Source organism: Sus scrofa, chromosome 4 (genome assembly GCF_054392235.1).
Source record: "Sus scrofa isolate SSC_HxYL_T2T_F1_AM1 chromosome 4, Sscrofa_HxYL_maternal_Yorkshire_Landrace_v2.0, whole genome shotgun sequence".
NCBI classification, from domain to species: Eukaryota; Metazoa; Chordata; class Mammalia; order Artiodactyla; family Suidae; genus Sus; species Sus scrofa.
In genome coordinates, this window is record NC_139386.1 from 72,897,876 (window position 1) to 72,919,953 (window position 22,078).

At 35.4% G+C, this 22,078-nt stretch overlaps 1 protein-coding gene and 1 long non-coding RNA gene across 3 annotated transcripts in view; one reads left to right on the forward strand and one right to left on the reverse strand.

Annotated features, from left to right (window-relative positions):
- Positions 1–22,078, forward strand: part of LOC146403860 (uncharacterized) — a 174,483-nt gene that overhangs the window by 14,633 nt on the left and 137,772 nt on the right. The window lies entirely within an intron of this gene.
- The window catches only part of DNAJC5B (DnaJ heat shock protein family (Hsp40) member C5 beta), an 84,488-nt gene continuing 62,706 nt past the window's right edge, over positions 297–22,078 (reverse strand). Inside the window, exons 4-7 of one of the 2 annotated variants that reach the window (XR_014842764.1) lie at positions 20,520–20,733; positions 17,835–18,006; positions 14,742–14,998; positions 297–1,622 (exon numbers count right to left, since the gene is read on the reverse strand). Coding sequence is in view for 1 of the 2 variants with exons in the window: in NM_001206401.1 (NP_001193330.1) it covers positions 1,528–1,622; positions 17,835–18,006; positions 20,520–20,733 (481 nt within the window). In the remaining variant the exon portion in view is untranslated. The remainder of the gene's footprint in view (positions 1,623–14,741; positions 14,999–17,834; positions 18,007–20,519; positions 20,734–22,078) is intronic. The other variant, NM_001206401.1, reaches the window with a different exon arrangement.

Consider the following 22,078-nt stretch of genomic DNA (forward strand, 5'->3'; position numbering starts at 1 on the left):
TTGACCACGTGTATCAGCATATACAAAGTCAGGTAAAACCATCCTATACTTGTTAAACATTTGAGTTTTCAGAGTTCATTCACTTCAGCTATTTCACCTGGTCATGCAGCAGTTTGGAAGGTGGACAGAGCAGATATGAACATAGAGACATATGGAGATTAGCCCTATTATTCTCATTTCACATGTTACAGGACTAGTTGTGAGAGCTTATTTTAGAACCAGGTGCTGAATTTTCAAACCAGGGCTATTTCTACTTGATTATGTTGTTCTTTAAAAAAATACCAGTAACTCAAGAGTTAGGGTAGAGTTTTAATGATGTCAGAACTATCAGAGCTGTTAACACCAACCCTCACAATGTATATTTAATCTTGATTAGCTGTAATTTGGTGGTGGTGGAGAGTAAGAAACAAAGAAAAATGGAAGTGGCATTTCATGCAATATTATATAAAAACATAATGAGATCTTGGAAAATGCAATATTACATAAAAGAACTAAACATTTGCTGCTTACTATTTTAGAAATAGCATATGGCTTCTACTACATGATGAATGTAAGAATCAAACAAGTAAATACAGAGATGACCTCTGAGCATAAATGTTCAACATGCGCAGAGCTGAGCATTTCCTAATCAGTGTTATTAATCCCACTGAAAATAGGGTGAGTGTGCCTTTAAATTTAAATTTAGGCTATAGAATTTAGAGTTCTCTTCTTTACTGCATGTTTTTCTTTTTCTTAGTCTGGCTAATCTAAGCTTGTTGGACAAAAATTATTTTAACTTAAAATTGTTTAACACATTGGGGCTGGTTTGGGGCCAGAATGGTTTTCTGGATCATTTATAATATTTAACCAGGTTAAAGTTTTGTTTTATTTTCTATGCCAATCTAAAAATATACGGAAAACTTCTTTCTTTGTGGTTTTGATTGTCAGTTTTCAGTAAGTGACAGTTTGTAATTTTTCAAAAATATACTTTAAAATAAAATGATTTGTCTTTACCTAATAATTTCTTTCTGCCTCTTGAAATATTTCTGTAGCCATATATTGATGGGAAAAATCTACACACACACACACACACACACACACACACACACACACACACACAAATTCCTCCTAAATTCTCATGTATGGTTTGCTGATGATATTTAATGGCAGATATGAATATTGCATTTAGAAAAGTGGCTTCTGTTTTGGAATACTACTTTAGTCTATAAGGGATGAGGTCTGGCTCACATAAAGAGCAGGCTCATAAAGCCTGTCAGATGCCACTGTCTTACCTCATGCAAAGAGCATAAAGCAACTCTTAAGGCCTTTATTCATCAAAATGGAATGTGTTTCCATTAGGAGTTCTACTCAAAGTGTGAATCTGCATACTGAGAAATTATGTAGCAATCATCTTTCCTTAACCTAAAAATAAAATACAAATGTGGAAAAGTTCACAGCATTTCATGTCCACTTCTGTCCCCCATCCAGACCACCTGGAGACATGGCTGAACCAAGAGGAGGTATTGTGGACCCTCAGTGGGCTCAGTATTAAGAGTCTGTACAATAACTTCGAGGTCCTTCTCTGATTAGTTGTGTTTTCTCATTTGCATTTGTAGGCTGGAGAATAACTGGAAAGTCCATATCTAAAAATAAACAAAGCAAACCAGTAAACACTCTCTTATCATGTTACATTTTCTTTAATGGGGCAAATAGTAGATATTTTTGTTGAAATAATTGGCAAATCAGTTGCTAAGACATTGAGGATCCTATGACTTCAAAAGGGAGGATATACTGTCTTTTTAAGTTCTACCGGTTATGGAATTATAACACCAAAGCGGTAAATCCAGCTTTCACCATGAGGCAATTGCTAAAGCTGATAAACTTTAGTTCCCCCACATAAAGCTAGCATCCCAAGTTGTTATGTCCTCTCTACATCACCATATCCCTAAATCTGCCTGGAAAATTGCTAGTCTTCAGTTTTGGTGAGGAAGGGAAGAGTTCCCTTAAGAAAGTTTATTGGCAAGCCAGGGAGCACACAGTTTAGCAGACCAAATTTACCTGTGTGTTCTAAGAAACCGCAAGCTGATAATTTAGTTTAAAATGGTCCAGTGCATACATGTATTCCCAAGCAATGAGCAGAAGTGAAGGACCTCAACCTTCAACCCAGGCCTCAAAGAATCCCCCCAAATTGCAAGAAACATGAACATATAATAAAAACAAATAGAGAGATGGGAGAGCTAGAGATAGAGACTGAGAAGGAGGGATGGAAATGTTACACATAGAAATATGCACACCAAGGGAGAGTCAAGAGAAACAACAGGAGGCCAAATCAAACTCAGGAAGACTTCAAATCATGCACTTACCACACAGAATAAGAATCAGATTTGTTTTTCAAATGATCAAATGGATTTTGAAATTAATTTTAAAAATCTCTTTTAGAGATTAAAGCATCTGAAATTTTAAAAAACTTGATGAATGGGTTTAACAGCTCAAGAGGGAATGGAATAAAAGATATATTTGAGAAGATTAATCAAAATGTTACAGAGAAACAAAGACATAAAATATGAAAGTTTAAAGGACATAAAGAATAGAGTGATAATGTCAGACATATTTAATAAAACTTTCATAAGTGAAAAGAAGAATAGAGCTAATATTTGAAGATTTCATGGCTGAGAATTTCCTGGAATTGGTGAAAGACACCAATACACAGATTCAAGAACCAGCTAGGATAAATTAAAGAGAAACTCATATTTAAACATCTTCATGACATTAAAGAACACCAAAGGTAATGGTTTTTAAAGCAGTCTCACTTCCCAATAGCAACTATGGAAGGCAGCCAACTATGAAATTATATTTACAGTATACTGTAAGAAGATATCAACCTAAATTTATTGATAAACCCTCTCATTACATTTTTTTAAAGCATGATATACAGGTCTTTTCAGACAACAAAAACAGAAGGTGTGCCACCAGCAGACCCAATTTAAAAAGTAGTCATTTGAGAAAAAGAATATTATATGGAAAATTTGTGCTGTGAATAGAAATGATTAGTAAAGAAAATAGTACATATATAAGTAAAACTAAATGATTATGTACTATATAAAGCAATAATAGTAGTTTTCTTGAGGCACAGCAAGGTAGGGATCTGGCATTGTCGCTGCAGCAGCTTGGGTTGGGCTGTAGGGCAGGTTCGATCCCTGGCCTGGGAACTTCCACATGCTGCAGGTGTGGCCAAAAAATAATAATAAAATAATAATTTATGAGCCTTAAAATTAAGATAAAACTATTATAATAATAGTATGCAGAAAGGAGATGATCAGAGTTAAAGAGTTATGAAATTCTTGAATTTTTCAGGAGAGGGTATGGATAAGAATTAACTTTGAAGTTTGATAACTTAAAAATGCTTGATAAATTTTTAGGGCACCTCTAAAATTATATATATATATGTATAAACTGGAGGAGGGAAAGAAATGGCATGTGAAAAAAAATTCTATCAATACAAAAGAAATGAAAAAAGGAAAGAAAATAGAAACAAAAATATGCCAACTTAAAGTAATAATTCTAATAATAAAATATTAACAGAAACCATGTGTATATAGTACTTCTTGTGTGTCTAGCACTGTCCTCAGTACTTTATTTATATTAATTCAATAATAGCACTACAAGGTAGGTAATAATTACAGCTGTTTTACAGAAAAGAAACTGAAGCACAGATGTTTTAGATAACTAGCCAGAATTACACAGGTAGTAAGTAATAGAGCTAATATTCAAACCTAGGCAGTATTTCTTAGAATCTCTAAAACACTATGCTATATTGTCTCTCAGAAAGAGTAAGTTAGAAAAAAATATATATCATTTAAAAAAAAAACAAATGGACTTAATACTATATTTAAAAGAAAAAATATGGCCAGACTGAATAACCCCCCCCAGTAATATAGTCTTTACAAAGGACACATCAAAAAATATAAGGACAAAAAGTTGAGAACTAAAGGATGGAGCATATTTATTGCACAAACACTAATGAAAAGAAAGCTAATATAGCTATATTTTAACAAAGTAAAAATATAAGACAAACAGTATTTCTAGAGCTAGAGGGTAACTACATAATGATAAAATGTTCAGTTAACCAAGTAGCTATAAAAATTCTAAACTTATATATGCTAGTGATGTAGCCTCAAAATATATGAAGCAAAAATTGACAGAACTTTATAGAGAAATAAAAAAATCCATCATCACAGAGGAAGACTCGAATGCTTCTCTCAGTAACTGACTGATAAAGCAAGAAAAAATATCTTTAAGAGTAATAAAGAATTTGAAAAGTGCAGTATTGTCCACTGGAGTGTGTCCCTTCCCTCACCCCGTTTCTGTGTTGGCGTTCTAATCCCCAGCCCCTCATATTTGTAGAAAAGGTCTTTAAGGAGGTAATTAAGTTAAAATGAGATGCTCAGAGTGGGCCTTAGTCCAGTGTGACTGGTATCTTTAGGACACAGGCATGAACAGAGGGAAGGCCATGTGAAGACATAAAGAGAAAATAACCATCTACATGCCAAGAAGAGAGGCCGTAAGGAAACCAGTGCTATGACACCTTGATCTTTGACTTATGCTACCAGAATTGTCAGAGTAAATTTGTTTTTCAAGTCATCTAGTCTGTGGTACTTTGTGACAGCAGCCCTAGCAAACTAATACATACAACAAATTAACTTTAATAGTCATGCATGGAATGGTGAACCTAACCAATGCAAAATGTACTGTTTTGAAGCAATGTAGAACATTTATAAAATTGATTGAGTTCTAAGCAAGCCTCAAGACATTTCAAAATATTGTTTTATGTGCTCCACATTCTCTGATCACAACACAGATATGTTAGACACAAACAATAATAAAGAATCAGAAAAAAAGAAAACCCACAGGTTTATAAATTAAGACATATATCAGCCTAATTTTAAAGAAAAAACCATAATGGAAATCAGAAAATATTTAGAACTTAGATTTTATGAACATATATGCATGTGTGTGTATATGAAGCCAAACTGATACTTAAAGAAAAATTTATAGCCTTAATAGCTTAATATCAGAAAAGAAAAAAGGGAGTTCCCATCGTGGCTCAGTGATTAACGAATTTGAGGAACCATGAAGTTGTACGTTCGATCCCTGGCCTTGCCCAGTGGGTTAAGGATCCGGTCTTGCCTTGAGCTGTGGTGTAGGTTGCAGACATGGCTTGGATCCCGCGTTGCTGTGGCTCTGGTGTAGGCTGGGGCACAGCTCTGATTCGACCCCTAGCCTGGGAACCTCCATATGCCGCGGGAACGCCCCCCCCCCAAAATGGCAAAAAAGACAAAAAAAAAAAAAGAAAAAAAGAAAAAAGAAAAAAAAAGGGCTGAAAATTAAGTATAAAAATTAAGTTAGAAAATTAACAACAGAATAAAAGAAATAATGAACAATATAAATTAAGTAGAGGGAATATACAAGAGAATCAATAAAACCAAAAATATTTGAGAAAAATAAAAGCTTTAAATATCTGGTGAGAATGGCTAAAAAAAAGAAAGCAGAAATAACCAATATAAGGAATGAAAAAATGGGAAAATAATGTAGATACTATAGATGTTTAAAAGGTAACAAGAGGAAATTTTGAAGAGCTAATTTTATGATTAAAGAATAAAGGAAATCTAAATGACCTATAAACATTAAATATATTGTATCAATAATTTAAAATTTGTACAAAACGCATTCACCCAGAAAACTCTACAAAATCCTGTAGAGAGAAAGAAATCCAGTAATACACAAACTCGTCAAGAAAATTTAAAAAGGAACACTTTTCTAATTTATTTCATGAGGCAAAATCTTGATATAGAACCCATAAGAAAAGTTCGAGATAGGAAAATTATAGGCCAATTCCACTCATTTACACAGATGCAAACATTTAAAACAAAATATTAGCAAACCCATTTCTTCGACACATAAAATATTTAATGCATTATGACTGCATTGGGTTTTTATCAGGAGTTCAAGATTGTTTTAACATTGGAAAACCAATTCATATAATTCTTCACATGAACAACTTAAAGGGGAAAAATCTTGACCATCTCAATTAATGAAGAAAAAAGTATTTGTTCTAACAAAATGGTAACAGAAGACAACTTTCTTAACCTGATCAAAAACCTACAGCAATCTTTATAATTATGATTCAATCTTGAAAGCATCTTCTCTTCAGTGTTCTACTGGTAGTCTCAAGAAACACAAAAGAGCAAGGAAAATGATTTGAAAAACAATAAAGAGAAGGGAAGGAATAATCAAAACTAACACTAGTCACAGATGACATAAACAGATATATAGAAGCCCTAAAGAATTCACAGATAAATAATTTAAAATAGTTTGTCTAGTGTCTTGGATTCAAAAATCAGTGTTTTTTTAAAAAAGCACATTCTTATATACCAAAAAACCAAGTAGAAAACTAATATATAATGATTTATTTAATTGAATGAAAAAGGACAAATTATTAGGAATAAATGCAACCAAGGATATATAAGATATATCTTTTATTGAGAGCCAATGAAGAAAACCCAAATAAATGGAGAGGTGTACCATGTTACGTATTAGAGGACTCACATTTAAAGATGTCAGTTCTTCCTGATCTATCTACAGAGTCGCTGCAATTCTAATCAAGATCCCAAATATTTTATTTAAAGAAGTTTTGTTAAAAAATTTAACAAATCCTGTTCTAAAATTTATGTGAAAAAGCAAAAGGCCAAGGGTATGTGAGATTCTCCTGAAGAGCAAATTAGGAGGACTTGCCTAAACAGTGTTTTAATTGTTTTAAATGGGCCTGGTCTTGTATACATATAGACAAAATGACCAGTGCACCAGGACAGAATGCCCAGAAGCTGTTCTATGTATCTTTTAAAACTTAATATATATTAAAACCAAGACTAGAAATCAGTGTGCTGGAGGAGACAGTCTGTTTTCTGTATGGGGGAAAAAAATGAAATTTGAACCCTGCCTCATACCACTTGGAAAAATCAATTCCAGGTTATTAAATGTAAATGTCAAAAGCAAAACTATAAAATTTTGAGAAGGTCATATAGGAAAACAGTCCTTTACATCTTTGGGATAGGGAAAGATTTCTTAATTAAAACACAGAAATCATTAAATATAAAGGCAAAGATTGGCATTTTGACTATGTTAAAATTAAGAACTTTCAGCTTATCAAAAGATGCTTTAGAGTGAAACACCAAGTTCCGATCTGGGAAAATATATTTTATTTTTTCATTTTTTCTTTCTTTCTTTTTTTTTTTTTTTTTTGTCTTTTTAGGGCTGCACCTGCAGCATATGTAAGTTCCCAGGCTAGTGTTGAATTGGAGCCATAGCTTGTGGCCTACGCCACAGCCACAGCAACCCCAGATCTGAGCTGCATCCGCAACCTACACCATAGCTCACAGCAATGCCAGATCCTTAACCCACTGAGCAAGGTCAGGGATCAAACTTGTGATCTCGTTGATGCTAGTCAGATTCGTTTCGGCTGAGCCACGATGGGAACTCCAGGGAAAATATATTTTAAACAAACATAATAAACAGAGTCAATACCCAAATATAAAAAAATTAGTAAGAAAAAAGCTAAGGATATAATAAAACCCTGCAAAAGATTTGAATAGGCATCTCAGCACTTCATGGAAAGAGAAACCCAAATGACCAGTAAGTTTATGAAAAGATATTCAACTTTACTAGTAATCATGGGGCTAGGAATTGAACCACTATACCCTTTTCCATCCACCAGCCTGGCACACGTTTAGTCTGATGGCAAGGATGTGAAGCAGTAGGAACTCTAATTAGCTAATGGAACTTAGTGCAACAATTTTGTAGAACAACTTGGTTTTTTTTTTCTTACTGATTTTTTTAGCTTGTAGATGTGCATTGCTCTTGACTGAGAAAACTAGCACTCATGCACCAGGAGACATTCATAATAAGAACATTCGCAACAGTTCCTTTTGTAATGGCAAAAAAGCGGAAACTACCCAAATATCTACTAGCAGTAGAACAGATACATTATGGGATGTTCTCAGAAGAATATTATACAGAAGTTACAGTAAATGAAGACAGTCACATATGAATGAAGTTCAGAAGTATTTGAGTAGGAAAAAAAGAAGTTGAGGGATAATCGCTGAGTATAAGTTCATGCATTTAAAGTTCAAAAATGCAAAACCGAACAATAAACTGTTGGAATATAAGTATATATAGTTGCAATATTAAAAAGAATAGTAAGAAAATGTATTACAATAGCCAAGACATGGGTATAAACCAGCTAAATGCTCATCCATGGATGAATAGATAAATAAGATGTGGATATGTACAATGGAATATTGTTCAGCCATAAAAAAAGGAGGAAATCATGCTATTTGTGGTAACATGGATGGATTTTGAGTGCACTATGCTAAGTGAAAGACAAATCAGACAGAGAAAGGCAAATACTGTATGATCTCATATATGAATCCAAAAAAGCAAAAGCAAAAACAACCCATACTCAGAGAAAGAGAGATAGATTTGTGGTTACCAGAGGCAGAGGGTAAGGGGACACAAAACTGGATGAAAGTGGTTCAAAGGTACAAACTTCCAGTTATATTATAAGCACTGGGGATGTAACATACCATATGTGCTTATAGGTAACACTGCTGTATGGTATATTTGAAAGTTGCTGAGAAAGTAAATCTTAAAACTTCTCATAACAAGGAAAAGAATATTTTTTCCTTTTTTGTGTGTATGAGATGATGTTAACAAAATTTATTGTGGTGATCGTTTCACAATATATGTAAGTCAAGTCATTATGCTGTGTATTTTACACCTATACAGTGCTATACATCAATTAACTCTCTCTATAAAACAAATTTAAAAAAGGAAAATGGTTAGAAATGATTTACAATAGCAGTTATCTCTGAATAGGGAACAGCAAGCAAAAACTTACAGGTAATGGCAATAGATCATAATATTTGTTTGTATGTACTTAATAAGTAAAAACAATAACAGATAAAATAGTTAAGTGAATTATACCCCAAATCTCTACCAGTAACTAATAGAATTGGAGCTTGAAATGAGACTGACTCCAAAGCCTTTTTGTCTTAGCCACTAGCAGTATATTGCTCTCAGGGTAGCTGGCATAAAAGGTTGATAATCAGCTTTTCCATTTCCCCACGCTTTGTGAATATTGATGATTTGCTTAGGCCTGTGGTATCCTCTACTCCCTGCAATGGATGGATTTGCAGGAAACAAAGAACCTTTTCCTCTTCTGAAGAAAGGGTGTTTAGTTTTTTTCTGTAGTCAAATCTTGGTATACCCTTTTTCTCTACTATAGATATTTTTAAATTGAGATGAGATTCACATAACAAAATTGACCATTTTTAAGTGAACAATTTAGTACATTCACAATGTACCAAGTATATAATCCACTACTTCTATCTAATTGTGAAACATTCCCCACTGGAGACCCAGTACCCACTTAAGGGGCTGCGCCCTGTTCCTCCTCTCCCCCTAGGCACTGGCAACCACCAGTAGTTTATCAGTGCCCCCTGAATTTACCTGTTCTGGATAGTTCATGTAAATGGAATCATTCTGTGTTTATCCTTTTTGTTTGGCGTCTTTCACTCAGCGTGACGTTTCTAGGTTCAGCACACTGTGGTATGTATTAATATTTTGGTTTTTTATGGCTGAGTAATATATCACTTATTCCTCTACCTTTTTGTTTCTTCTTCCTTAGAACCTCCTGCATTTCTCTCAACTCCCTTTCCCCTTCCTAGTTAAATCCTACTGCTCTTTCTCTTGTCCAGCAAGCCTCCAAGATTCTAGCTGTTTTCCATCTATCACATTTCACTTTGATGACATGAACCCTTGTCTGAGTAGACCCCAGTTTGGAGTTACTTGTGACCATGATGTCTGCATAACTTCTGCTTCACTCAGTTTCTTGATAAAACTATTTTATGGAACAGTCTAATATGACTATACCTGCTTTGTCTGGCATCTAGAGCTCCATTCAGCATCTTATCCACAGGATATAAGGAGATTCTGTGCCAAGTGCAATGTTGGTATCAAGATTTCTTCCTTCTAGGGTTCTTTATCCCCATAATCTCCTACCCTTAACTCCTCTTCGTTCTTCAAGTTTTTAGCTTTAAATGTTACTTCTTCTGGGAAGCTGTCCTTACTTGCTTGCATCCAGGTCGGTCCCCAGTAAGTGTTCACTATCACAGCCCCTGGCTTCTCTTTGGCAGGCTTATTATACCTGTAAATGAACTAGTTCATTGCATGATTATTTATTTAATATTTGTCTTCCAACTTCCTCTGCTAGACTGTAAGGTCCAAGATAGTAGGAACTGCATTTTTCTTTTCTCTAGCACCAAGCATAGTGTCAAGCAAATACAAAGTGCTCAATAAAAGTTATGCTGTTAAAAGACTATCTTGATAAAGCCGTCTAGTAAATTGGCTCACTGAACCTTGGCAGGCAAAATTCACAGAAAACTTGGGTCCACTTTGAGCTGCTTCTAGGGTAGCATTCTGAGCTGATTCACTTGTCCTGCTCTCCTGGCCCAGGGCCTTGATGATGCTTGGTTGATACTTTCATGTAAAGAAGTAGCAAATGGCTTTGCACTAGTTATAAGAATTATTTTCCATGAATTATTTTTAGACATCAGTTCCTTTTGGTTTTGGGGAAGGGGATAGAAAGACATTGAGTTGGGGGGGGGTGAAAAGAGGAAATTGAATTGAACCTCTTTCTTGGTGCCCTTTTCCTGGGCAGTAAAGTGTGATGAATGCTGAACAGTAAATGTAATAAATGTCTTAATATCTTGGCTGAGAGTGAGTCTAATTACAAGCCATATGGCCTCTTCAGCTCAGTGACTGTGAATTTATTTGAGTTTTATCCAGGTGAGTAGCAAGAACACTTAAGCAGTCAACAGATTTTTCTCTGAACTGAATCTCACATTCTTAGGTCCAAGGTCAGCACTATAAAATCTTCTCCCTTAGATTCTTTATTCCCTCTCCTTCAAAAATATGGGGAAATCATGACTCCACAAGAAATTTTTAGGGTTTAATTGATAGTTTACAGTCCACTGCTTTCAGCTTGGAAAAAAACTAATTTATCTTGTATTTTTGGTTTGCTTTGTCAGGTGTTTAGAGATGACAGATTCCTATCTATGCTCTTGCTTCTGTACCTTCTTCTTTTCTTCCTCTCTTTCTCTTTCTCCCCTCCCTCCCTCCTCTTCTTCCTCCCCTTCTTCCTTCCTTCCTCTTTGCCCTCACCCCTCACACACACACACACACAGTACCAGGTAATGTGGTTCTATCTCAAGATAGTCTCTAAAACCCTCTAAACTGGTAGCATTCTGACTTCATTGTAGCCTACATCTAACAGAGAAGTATAGGGTAAATGAGCTTGTTTTAATATGGCACTCAAAATTTCCCAAAGTGGAACTTCTAATTTGTGAACATTTGAAAAGAAGGGAAATAACCTGGTACCCATTACCTTAACCCTTCAAGTTTCAAATTTTCCAAAATAAAAAAGAGAAGATGGGCCACCTCCTAAGACCCTCTCTTCAGTTTGCTCCTGATTGATTCATAAGAATAATAGAATTTCTCTGTTTGTAGAATCCCATGGGAATTATATTTTCATTTTCATAAAGAAATGGGAATCAATTTACAGGTTCTATAGTCTCCAGGGAATATTAAAAATGCTACTGTTTTGAAATTCCCCCCGATATTTCTTAAGGGTAGAAGCTGGATTACACCCTTTCACATAGTTGAAAGAGACACAATAACCCAAGCAAATCTCTCTACTAGCAAATACAACTCTCTACCACTACTCTTGAACAGAGACTGGTACCATGTTACAGGGTCAAAAAGTATCTTAGGCTTTAGCTAATGTCAGGCTGTAGCATGGGCATAATAAAAATATTCAGAAAAAATCATAAGCTTTAGATATAAAACTAGAATTAATAAATTATCTAAAGGAAGGTAAAAATTATTCTTGATGTTTTTATGTCAGCTGGTTGAAGAAAAGGGTTTTATATTTCAAATTTGGATTTTCATACATTAAGAAATATCTACAGTATCCTATAACATGTCTGTAGAAGTGAAATTTGAGGTGTTTTAGTCACTGAGTTCATATCAGAAATGTCTTTCTCTAATTAGCTCCTATTCTTTTTTAGTCTAGTGAGACATAAGGAGATGATAACGTTATTAAGCAGCCAAAACTTTTATTCTGGAGAGAGGATTATCTCATATTAGCTTTATCATATTTTGTATTTTGGCATTTCTGTAAAGTCAGAATAATATAAAAAAATTACTAACCATAATTCTTTAAAAATTAATAACTCGTATGAAAAATAAATTTCAGTTGTAATCTTCACTTATCAAATCTCTAAGCACAGTATAATCTGTAGCATAGCATTTAGATTGATAATTAATATAAAACTCTTGCTTCACCTACTCCTCCCCATCCCTCCTATCATTTCAATTAGCTTCCCTCTTCCTTAAAAACAGAGTATTATGCTCTGGAGGCATTTTGTCCTATTCCTTGCTAGCAGATATCAAGTTTGAAATCCAGACTTATAGCTCATACAGTGTTAGCTACATGGTTTGCAAAATTCAGTGAGAATGTGGTATACTTGATGCATAAGCTAAGAATTTCAAGATGGTAATGGCAGAGCAAGAAAGCAAGTCTTAGAAACCTACCCAGTGCAGTAAAGCAAGAACAAAAAAATAAAAGGCATACAAATTGGAATAGAAGAAATAAGATTGTCTCTACTTGCAGATGACATGATTGTCTACGTAGAAAATCTCAAGGAATTTATACACACACACACACACACACACAAATACAAGTTAATATGTGAGTATAACAAGAACATAGATGCAAAGTCAACACACAAAAATAATTATAAATACTTGCAGTGAACAATTGAAAACCAAAATCAAAACCCAGTGTCATTTACAGTAGCTCTCCTTCAAAATAAAATACTTAGTTATCCACCTAACAAGATATGTGCCAGCTCTGTGTACTAAAAACTACAAAATTCTCTTAAAAGAAATCAAATGAATCCTAAATAACTGGAGATGTACACCAGATTGGTGTATTGGAAGATTCAGGACAGTAATGATGTCACTTCTTTCCAAAATGATCTACAAGCTTAATGCAGCTTCAGTTTTAAAAATAAGCAATATTTTTCTGTAGATTTAGACAATTTGATACTGAGATTTATATGGAGAGGCAAAGAAACTAGAATAGCCAAAACAACTTTTAAAAAGAACAAAATTGGAAGAATCACACTAGCTGATTTTAAGACTTACTTTAAAGCTGCAGAAGGCAAGGCAGTAGTGTGTTTCTGGTGAAGGGTTAGAAACATAGATCAAAATAAAACAGAAGGAGTTCCCGGTATGGCGCAGTGGTTAACGAGTCCGACTAGAAACCCTGAGGTTGTGGGTTCAATTCATGGCATTGCCGTGAGCTGTGCAGACATGGCTTGGATCCCGCATTGCTGTGGCTCTAGGCATAGGCTGGTGGCTACAGCTCCGATTAGACCCCTAGCCTGGGAATCTCCATATGCTGCGGGAGCGGCCCTAGAAAAAGACAAAAATACATAAATACATAAATAAATAAAATGGAATAGGGAGTCCATAAATAGAACCATAGAAATGTGGTCAATCGATTTTCAACAAAGATGCACAGAGAATTCTATGGAAAAAAGATAATTTTTTCAACAAATGGTGTTGAACAACCAACAATAAACCATGTTTGCATATATTGAACAAACAACCCATATGCAAAAAGAAAAAAGAAAGTCTCAATCAGAACCTTACTACATCTTATACAAAAATGAACTAAAAATGAGTTTAGACCTAAATGTTAAACGTAAAACTATAAAACCTTTTGGAAAACGTTGGAGAAAACCTTCATGGCTTAGGGTTAGGCTAAGAGTTCTTAGATTTGTTGTGAAAGACATGATCCATTTTAAAAAATAATAAATTTTTCATCAAAAATTTTGCTCTGCAAAGAAGCAATAAAAAATAACATGCAGGCATGATAACATTTTTTTTTTGGTAAAACAAAGTCCCATAAATACTTACACAAATATTTTAAAAACATTGTTATTTTTGGGGAGCTGATGCTAGTGGGTTGGTGTGTCTTACCTTTGACTCTATACCCTCCTGTGGTGGCTGAACTTTTATGAGTATCTCTTATTTTCATACAAAGTCCCAAACCTCCCTACCATTGACAACTTTCAATTGAAATTGGTCAGCAGTCTGCTGGAAAAGCTGTAGGGAGGCGAGGGTTGACCCAAGATTCCTTCCAACTTTAAAATCTTAAGGATTTTATGATTAGATCTAACATAAGATAATTTAAAATGTCTTAAGTGAGAAAATGTTTGCTATACTTTATTCAGTTTGAGAATCATTGAAATAAAGTACTCAAACCCCATTGTCTTATGTCACTTCTAATGAACTAAAAATCTTGATTATGCTGCTTATCATCTGCCGTGAGTAGCATGATATTCAAGTGACTGATAGCCCCTTCCAAGTGTGTTTTCCTAAGCAACTTTAAGTGGGCCCCTTTCTTTTGCAGAACAGAAGAGACCACAGTCCATGAACTGGATCACAGTTCATAAAGCATAATCTTCACCTGGAATCTGCCTTTTCATCTTTATGAGTATTGATTTGCATTCATTTTACCTATAAACATGTAGTCTCTGAATTATAATAAAAATTTGAAACTAACTAATGCACTTAACTGCAAATAAGGCATAAGTTCTCAGAATGAAAGAAGAGCTGAGGTGGTGCACAGTTAATGAATTTTAAGCTTCAGGTGCCTTTATCTGCTCAGGTTTTTCTGAGGACCTCTTGGGGTCCTAGCAATGTATACATAGCTTTGTAGATTTGCAAAAGATACTTTATCGCAACCAAACACTGTCTCTTTCCACTTTGTCCCTCCATTATGCTTTTCTTCTTGATGAGTAGTTACAGAAGAGGTATAGACATTTTGAGGAGTCTGTAAAGGGAAATGGAGTTGGGGATATGTCTCAGTGGGGTGTGTTTCTGTGGTTTGCAGCAGCTCAGTATAATTATTGCTAGCCATACTGGCATAGGAATGGCTTTAGAGATAACTCCTATAGCGCCCTACCCTAATTTAATTGCCTAGGGAACATGAAGATCCACACCAGAGGTGTTATCACACATTATGAATGTGTCAGTGGGCTCTGATCCTGCAAGTATTGGGTAAGGGGCAACAAGGTGTAAAATATGCAGTCAAAAACTGGTCTATGGAAAAATTATCCCAAATTTTACATCTTATATATGACACAAACCAGATAGGAGTTTTCTTAAATTTGACAACAATCCCTAAAAGGTTTGACGACATTATCAATGAGTTGTAAAACTGAAATTTTTCTAATCTTCCAATAATAAAAAACAAATTTTGAACAAACATGAAAGAGGAAATACAATTATTTTTCTGTTCTACCTACAGAAAATATTATGAAACTGTTACTAAGTGACGAGGCAATAAAAGAAAATACACCCAGAAAGCATATATTATAAAGGTGTGACAGGTAGTTAATTAAACTATTGCTATTTTCAAATTTTGTGATAGTTAAGATATTTATCAGTTTTTAAGCTTTGCAATTTTTTAATTTCTTTTTCATTCTAAAGAAATCTTCACTTTCATATCTGGTTTTGTATTTGTACTTTATATTCTTTTTCTTAAAAATGACAGCCCAAATTGTATAAGTTCCAGGCCCTAGAAAACCTGGATTAACTCTGCATAGGAGCTTTTATATATTTAAGAATAGGCTAGAGCTTTTCCTTTTGGTTAAGACTAATAGGAATGTAATCAAATGGGATCCTGATTTACTTAGTCTGTAATCTGACCTCTGCAGTGGAGCTGGTGACTCTGGGGTGTCAGAACTGAGAACAGTAAGAGGCACATAGATTTATCACCAGTGACTCTGCAGGAAGGAAACCTGGGTGGAATTTGGCATCGAGTGTGTATTTCTGTTCCAGAAAAGAAATCTTCTGCAAAGAAGGTCTGCTGAAATGACCTGGTGGAGCTTTTATCTAATTTAAAAAGGAAAGACTTTGAGGCTGTTCAGAGAAGTGTGAAACAATGGGTTTGAGATATCTGAGTTCAATTTACCTAGTTTTTTTTCTCCCCAACATCAAGGAAAAGTTAAGGCTGACACACAGTATGACAATGACAGTACTCTCCTATCTCACTGCGCCTTCCTTGCTTCTGTCTGTGACTGGACTGGGTTGATGGATGTTAGAGGAGATGGGGCCAGCGACCCCTGACATGATCTAGGAACAGTTTATCTCCCTCAAAAGAGCAGATGGGATGAATGCACTGGGTTCATCATTCTTAAATAAGTTATGCCAAGGTCACTGGTTCTTCCCAGAAGAGGAGTTTACACATATGTATCTGTTTAACCCATTTATGAGTAACAGCTTGCCTGTTCTTTTTGGTATGTATGTACCATTGTGAGATTTGTCCTTTTATATCCCAAATAAAGCAAAAGGAATTTGTAACTGTATTTTACTAGGAGTCTACAATTTGGCTCCAGGGGCAGTAATACAAAATAGTAAGAGCAAACCTCCTGTCTATAGACTGGCCACACAGTGGTCCCCATAGGAAGGGATCACAAGTTGCAGGAAGATCCCTTCTGTCCTTTCTGACTTCCTAGAGCCCTAAAATTGGCCAAGACCAAGAATGATTCACATGATTGAAGACTCTTCCTTTAAGCTAGAGTCAGGAAGGTAATAACTGGTTATTAGTTAGTATCATATTTGATAGGGAATTAAAAGTATGTGGAAGCCTTTAAACAGCCTCTGCTCTAATGTCATAGAATTTATGCTTCATTGTGATCAAAAGAATCAGAGTACAGTCCTGATTCTGACACAACAGTAGATTGTCTGAATTATCAAGTAATTCTTTTATTTGGCTGTCCAGGCTCCTTTGCGACTTAGTGATAGTCTGTTATCTAGGATAATGATGCTTTCTGCAGGAGAAAATGACAGTAGGGTTATGACTGCAAGACAGAGAGGACATTGGCAGGTTTGACTCCAGTTTGAACAAAGTTATTTCCCAGAGAATATGAAGTATTCCTGGTGTCATGAATTCTGTGAGATTTTATCTTTCTTTGTATTTTTCTTTATCATTGCTAGATAGAATGAACTTGATCAATCAAGTAATGTATCATGGCCATAAATACACATTGATAGGCATGTGGAAGTGGTTTAGCAAAGCAAACAGTCCTATTTCTATAGGACAGTATTCTTGATGCTGGTTTGAGGCTAGTGCTGAATGTGTGCATTTGGAAGGAAGCTCCATTTCCAGGGAAGAAAGACTATCCTCCCCCAGTTTTACCTGAAACTCTTCATCAAGTAATCAAAAAGAAGAAAAGTCAAGAGTTGCTGGCATCTCATGATGTCCATTCCCTTCTATTTGAATAGAGACCCTAAAGTGGCAGGCTGAAATGCTTTTCCTGGGAGAAAGTTCTACCTTGGTTCTCCTACCACTGGGGATTCTCACCCAAATCTCCCTGAACCCACATCTCAGTCTCTTGTAATGAGACTGTGAATTGTACTGGCTTTGCTCTCTGATCAACATACTTCATGACTTCTTTCTAACAATGTAAGATTCTGCTTTTCTCTGTGACTGGTAAAGTTAACTGTCCTTTCATCCTCTCCCAAAGAGGTAACAAAGGTGAAAGTATGTGGAATTCCCCCATTTTGTTGTTATTTCTCACTTTAGTGATAACCATCACCCTAGAACCTGGTGCTTGGCCAGCCTATGTAGGGATACCTACTACTCTACTCTCATCTTACTCCACCTTGTTCCATGTCGGTCTTGATCTGCTCCTCAAGATCCTCTGGGGACACATAGAAGTCCTCTCCTGGCATCGATGATTTAGGCCGGCAGCGTCCACAACAGCAGTTGCAGCAGCAGCACAGACAGCAGCAAAAATAGCAGCCGGTCAAGAGGCCAATGATGACAAACAGAGTCTAGGAGAACAAAGGCAAAGCAAAACAAGGGTGAGTAGTAGTGGGGTGTGGGAAACCCCCAGCGTACATTCAAGACATGAAGACATCACAGGTCACCCCACAGACCACACAGTCACCCTTGTCTGTATTCCATGGAGGACTCCCTTAGTTTCCTTGGAAATACATGCCTTATAAAGTTTTGTCCAGTAAGTTAAGGCAGGAATAAGTGACTTGCAGATGAAGTAATGAAGAATGACCTTTTTTTTTTTGACATTTTCTTCTTTATTCTTAGGCCATGGTGATCATTATTAAGAGTAAAGCAAACAAAACAATAAGTGAACCAACAAACATAACCCCTACAAGTCAGATGAGCTAATAACCAAGGGTGCTGAATCATTCTCATCAAAGAACTATTGATAGCTCATCTTGCCACCCCCACATTCCTCTCAGTCACCCAGTCCAACAAGTTCCTTCTTTCTTTACCTACTTTTGTCCTTTCTTGCTTTTAATATTCCATTCCCATATTTTTTCTTCTCTCTGAAATTTTCCTTTAATTCATATATTGTTTTATTCTTTAATTATTCTAACTAGATTGTTTGCCTATTGCAGAAATAACCTTGTCTCATCCTGCAGTGCCTAGTTCAGTACAAGACATAAGCAGGTGTCCATTATTTTAAAAATGCACATTTTTGAATTGGTACACTGATTCATATGTGCAGTGCATACTTAATACATCATCTCTACATGTCAGGCCACTCTAATAGGCACTGTGGAATTAGGCTCTGGCACAAGCAGAAGGGGAAGGAAGACTTTTTTTTTATGGCCTTTTTTTTTCCTTTTTTTGGCCATACCCATGGCATATGGAGGTTCCTGGGCCAGGGATGGAATCCTAGCCAGAGCTGTGACCTACGCCACAGCTGGAGCAACACCGATCCTTAACCTGCTACACTGGGCTGGGGATAGAACTAGCGCCTCCACAGAGACAAGCCCCATCATTAACCCCCTGTTCCACAGAGGGAACTCCTGTAGCCTTTTAAAAGAGCCACATCAGGAATTATTTTCTATAGCTCTTATACTACTGAACAGCTTCTGCTTGTCTGTATGAAGTTTGATCAATTTCGCCAACTTCCTGGGCAAGGAAACCTATTCTCCTTTTTACACAGGTAGGCACCAGTATGCATTCAGGTGTTAGTTTATAATTATCCAGAACTCCAGATGTACCTTCCCCTGGAAATAGTGTCATACCTGGAGGTTAGGTTCCCCAGCAAGCCCACAAAACCCTGTATTTTATGTGAACTTTCAATCTATCATCATAAATGACATTGGCAGTATGTATAGTCTTAGTTCAAGTTCCAAATCCTCTTGGCAGGAAATTGTCTCCCTCCCAAGTCTTCAACAATAAAGAAAGGGGGTTTCAGTGGGAATTGCAGTTATCCCCACAAAAAGGAATTCTGGGGACTGGAGAAGGCAAGTGAGGCTTTAGGTTATAAAACACTCTCTTCATGCTTATGTGCAAAAACATATGCCCTCTCATCCTGTGTATATAAAATTCTTCAATTTAGCAAGATTTATTTTAGTGGAAGAAAGTAGCAAAATAATGCTGAACACAGCACCTGCCTCTTTGGATATCTCTAGTTTCTTAAATTATTAATTACAACTCATGTAAGTTATTAATTATAACACATGTGAATGTGAATTCATATGATTTCCCCAAATGTGTAAACCATGAACTTATCACATGTATATATACAAACTGTCCAAAGATATGCTGGTGGACTATATATATGATTCATCTGTAAATATACCTTTATTATAAGATAAGGATATTAATATTCATAAATAAACATAAAACCATCATCAAACATACATGTACTAGGGATTCCTAAGAAATCACACAAAATTTACTGTCAAGAGTCAATTGTGATTGCACTGTCTTTAAAATGCTGCCTATTTCTTGACCAAATACTTTTTTTTCTTTCTCCCTCTCTTTCTCTCTCCCAACTCAGTGTCCTCCACTACTTAATTCTCACCTTTTCCCCCTCATTTCTTGCTCTACTACTCACAGCAGGCTCCACGTGAGCCTGTGACATAATTAACACACATTCTCCCCAATATTGTGTTTGCTAATGTAGCCTATGCTATAGATAGGAAAGTACATGGCTAAATTTGTCCTATAATAATTTTTAAGAAGTTGTCACACTAATAAATTATTTTTGGTTTTCAGCAATGAGTCAGTTCTTAATTAGTCATTATGGGGGTAGGGAGGGCAGTCAGACTTAATCTGAAGCTTCAAATTCAAATATAATTAACGTCTAGAAGTATTTAAAGTCATACTGTATTTTATAATTATCTGATGAGCTAAAGCAAAAACAATCCTTAAATAACACCTTTCAGTTGAAGCGATATCTCCTTTTATTTACAAGAGTTTAGTAATATACTAAGGCTAGGCTTTCTTTGAGATAGAGTCTAAAAGAGTGAATAATATCATGATCTTCCAGGAAATTGTTTTTGAGGGAAAAAAATATCCAATTCACCTTTGCCCACCAGCTTGATAGCATGAAGTAGGTATTAACATTTTCCTCTCCAAATTGCTCGGCCACATAGAGTCCCAGTGAGCCATATTTGTCGTATATGTTTCTCTTTGACATGTCGGTTAGTATGGTGTGGGCGTTGTTGATTTCTTTAAACTTTTCAGCAGCACCTGGATCATCTGGATTCTTGTCTGGATGGTGTTTCAAGGCCAATTTTCTTTTAAAATTTAAAAAAAAAAGGAAAAGTGTTATTTGATAAAAATTATGATATTTTAGAGAGGCAGTATTCATTTGTACCTCTTTTATACATGCAAGTACCATGAAATGATGTTTCATGATAATGTTGATTTAACTAAGCAAGTTTTTGTTAAATGTTGTCTCTTATTTCTAATGTGCAAGTACAATAGTATCTTTTCTCCCCTCATGTCCTCAAGGAAATTCTCAGTAGTTGCATAGTTGTTGAGACTGAGGCATTTTGCTCTTGGCAGATAAGTGAAGTTTGTTTTTACCTGGAAGCTCATCAGTAGCTCACCTCAACATGCAGAGGCCTTTAAGAGTTCTAGCAACGGGGCAAGTTTACCCCAAAATTCAATTTAGAACTGGAGGAATTTTCCAGAATTAACAAAATTTCACATCACATATTCTAAAATTTAAACGCAATTGTCAAAAAAAAAAAAAAAAATCTCTGACTTATACACCCTTGAATAAACCTTATGACCCTTTCACAAATCCTAACTCCCTTTTGTTTTTATGAATACTCTGACTTAACCTTGTAATTCAGATGTGTCTTTGACCTCTTTTTGAATAGGTCTTCCCACTTTAAATAATCTGTAGAAATTTACTTGTGAGTACAAGGCCCTCTCTCCTCTGTGAGTCATAAAGCAATTGCAGAAGGGTATGAGTGCTGTGTTGCAGGGGGTGTGTTGGGGGGGGAAGGGGAGTGATTTGTGAGTATTACTTGTTCTTCAGTTATAATCAAGTATTTAGAAAACTGTAAATTAAGTGTAAGAACTGAGCTATGATAGCCAGGCTCTGGCTAGGGGCCCTTTCCCTCACTTCCTTCTGTACTGAGTGTGTAGTATTTTTTCTCTACAAAGTCAATAAATTTTATGAATTTCTACTGGGAATTCCATGACTTATTCTCCTTACTGTGCTCATATGTAGGAATGCACCTTAAACTTTTGTTTATTTTTATTGTTTTGTTTCATTTTAATGCAACAATAAAAAGCCGTAAGTAGAGGAAAAGTAAAGTATATCTTAAAAGCCAATCTATATAATAAATGAAAAAAATCACACCTATTTTAGGAATTAAAGTGTTGCTGGTTAGGAAGTAGATGAGTAATAAAGCAGATTAGCATTGGGATGCTTAAAAAGTACCAAAAAAACTTAAAAGCATAAATCATGGTGTAAAATCCATTCTAACTCTGAACTCAGAATAACAAAAAGAATAAAATGATGATGTTCATTTTAAACTTGTTTAACCAAAACATTTTTATCCTTTGAGAGATGTTTGTGCTATCTACAATTGTTATTAAAGACATGTTCTTTTATGTGCAAAATTT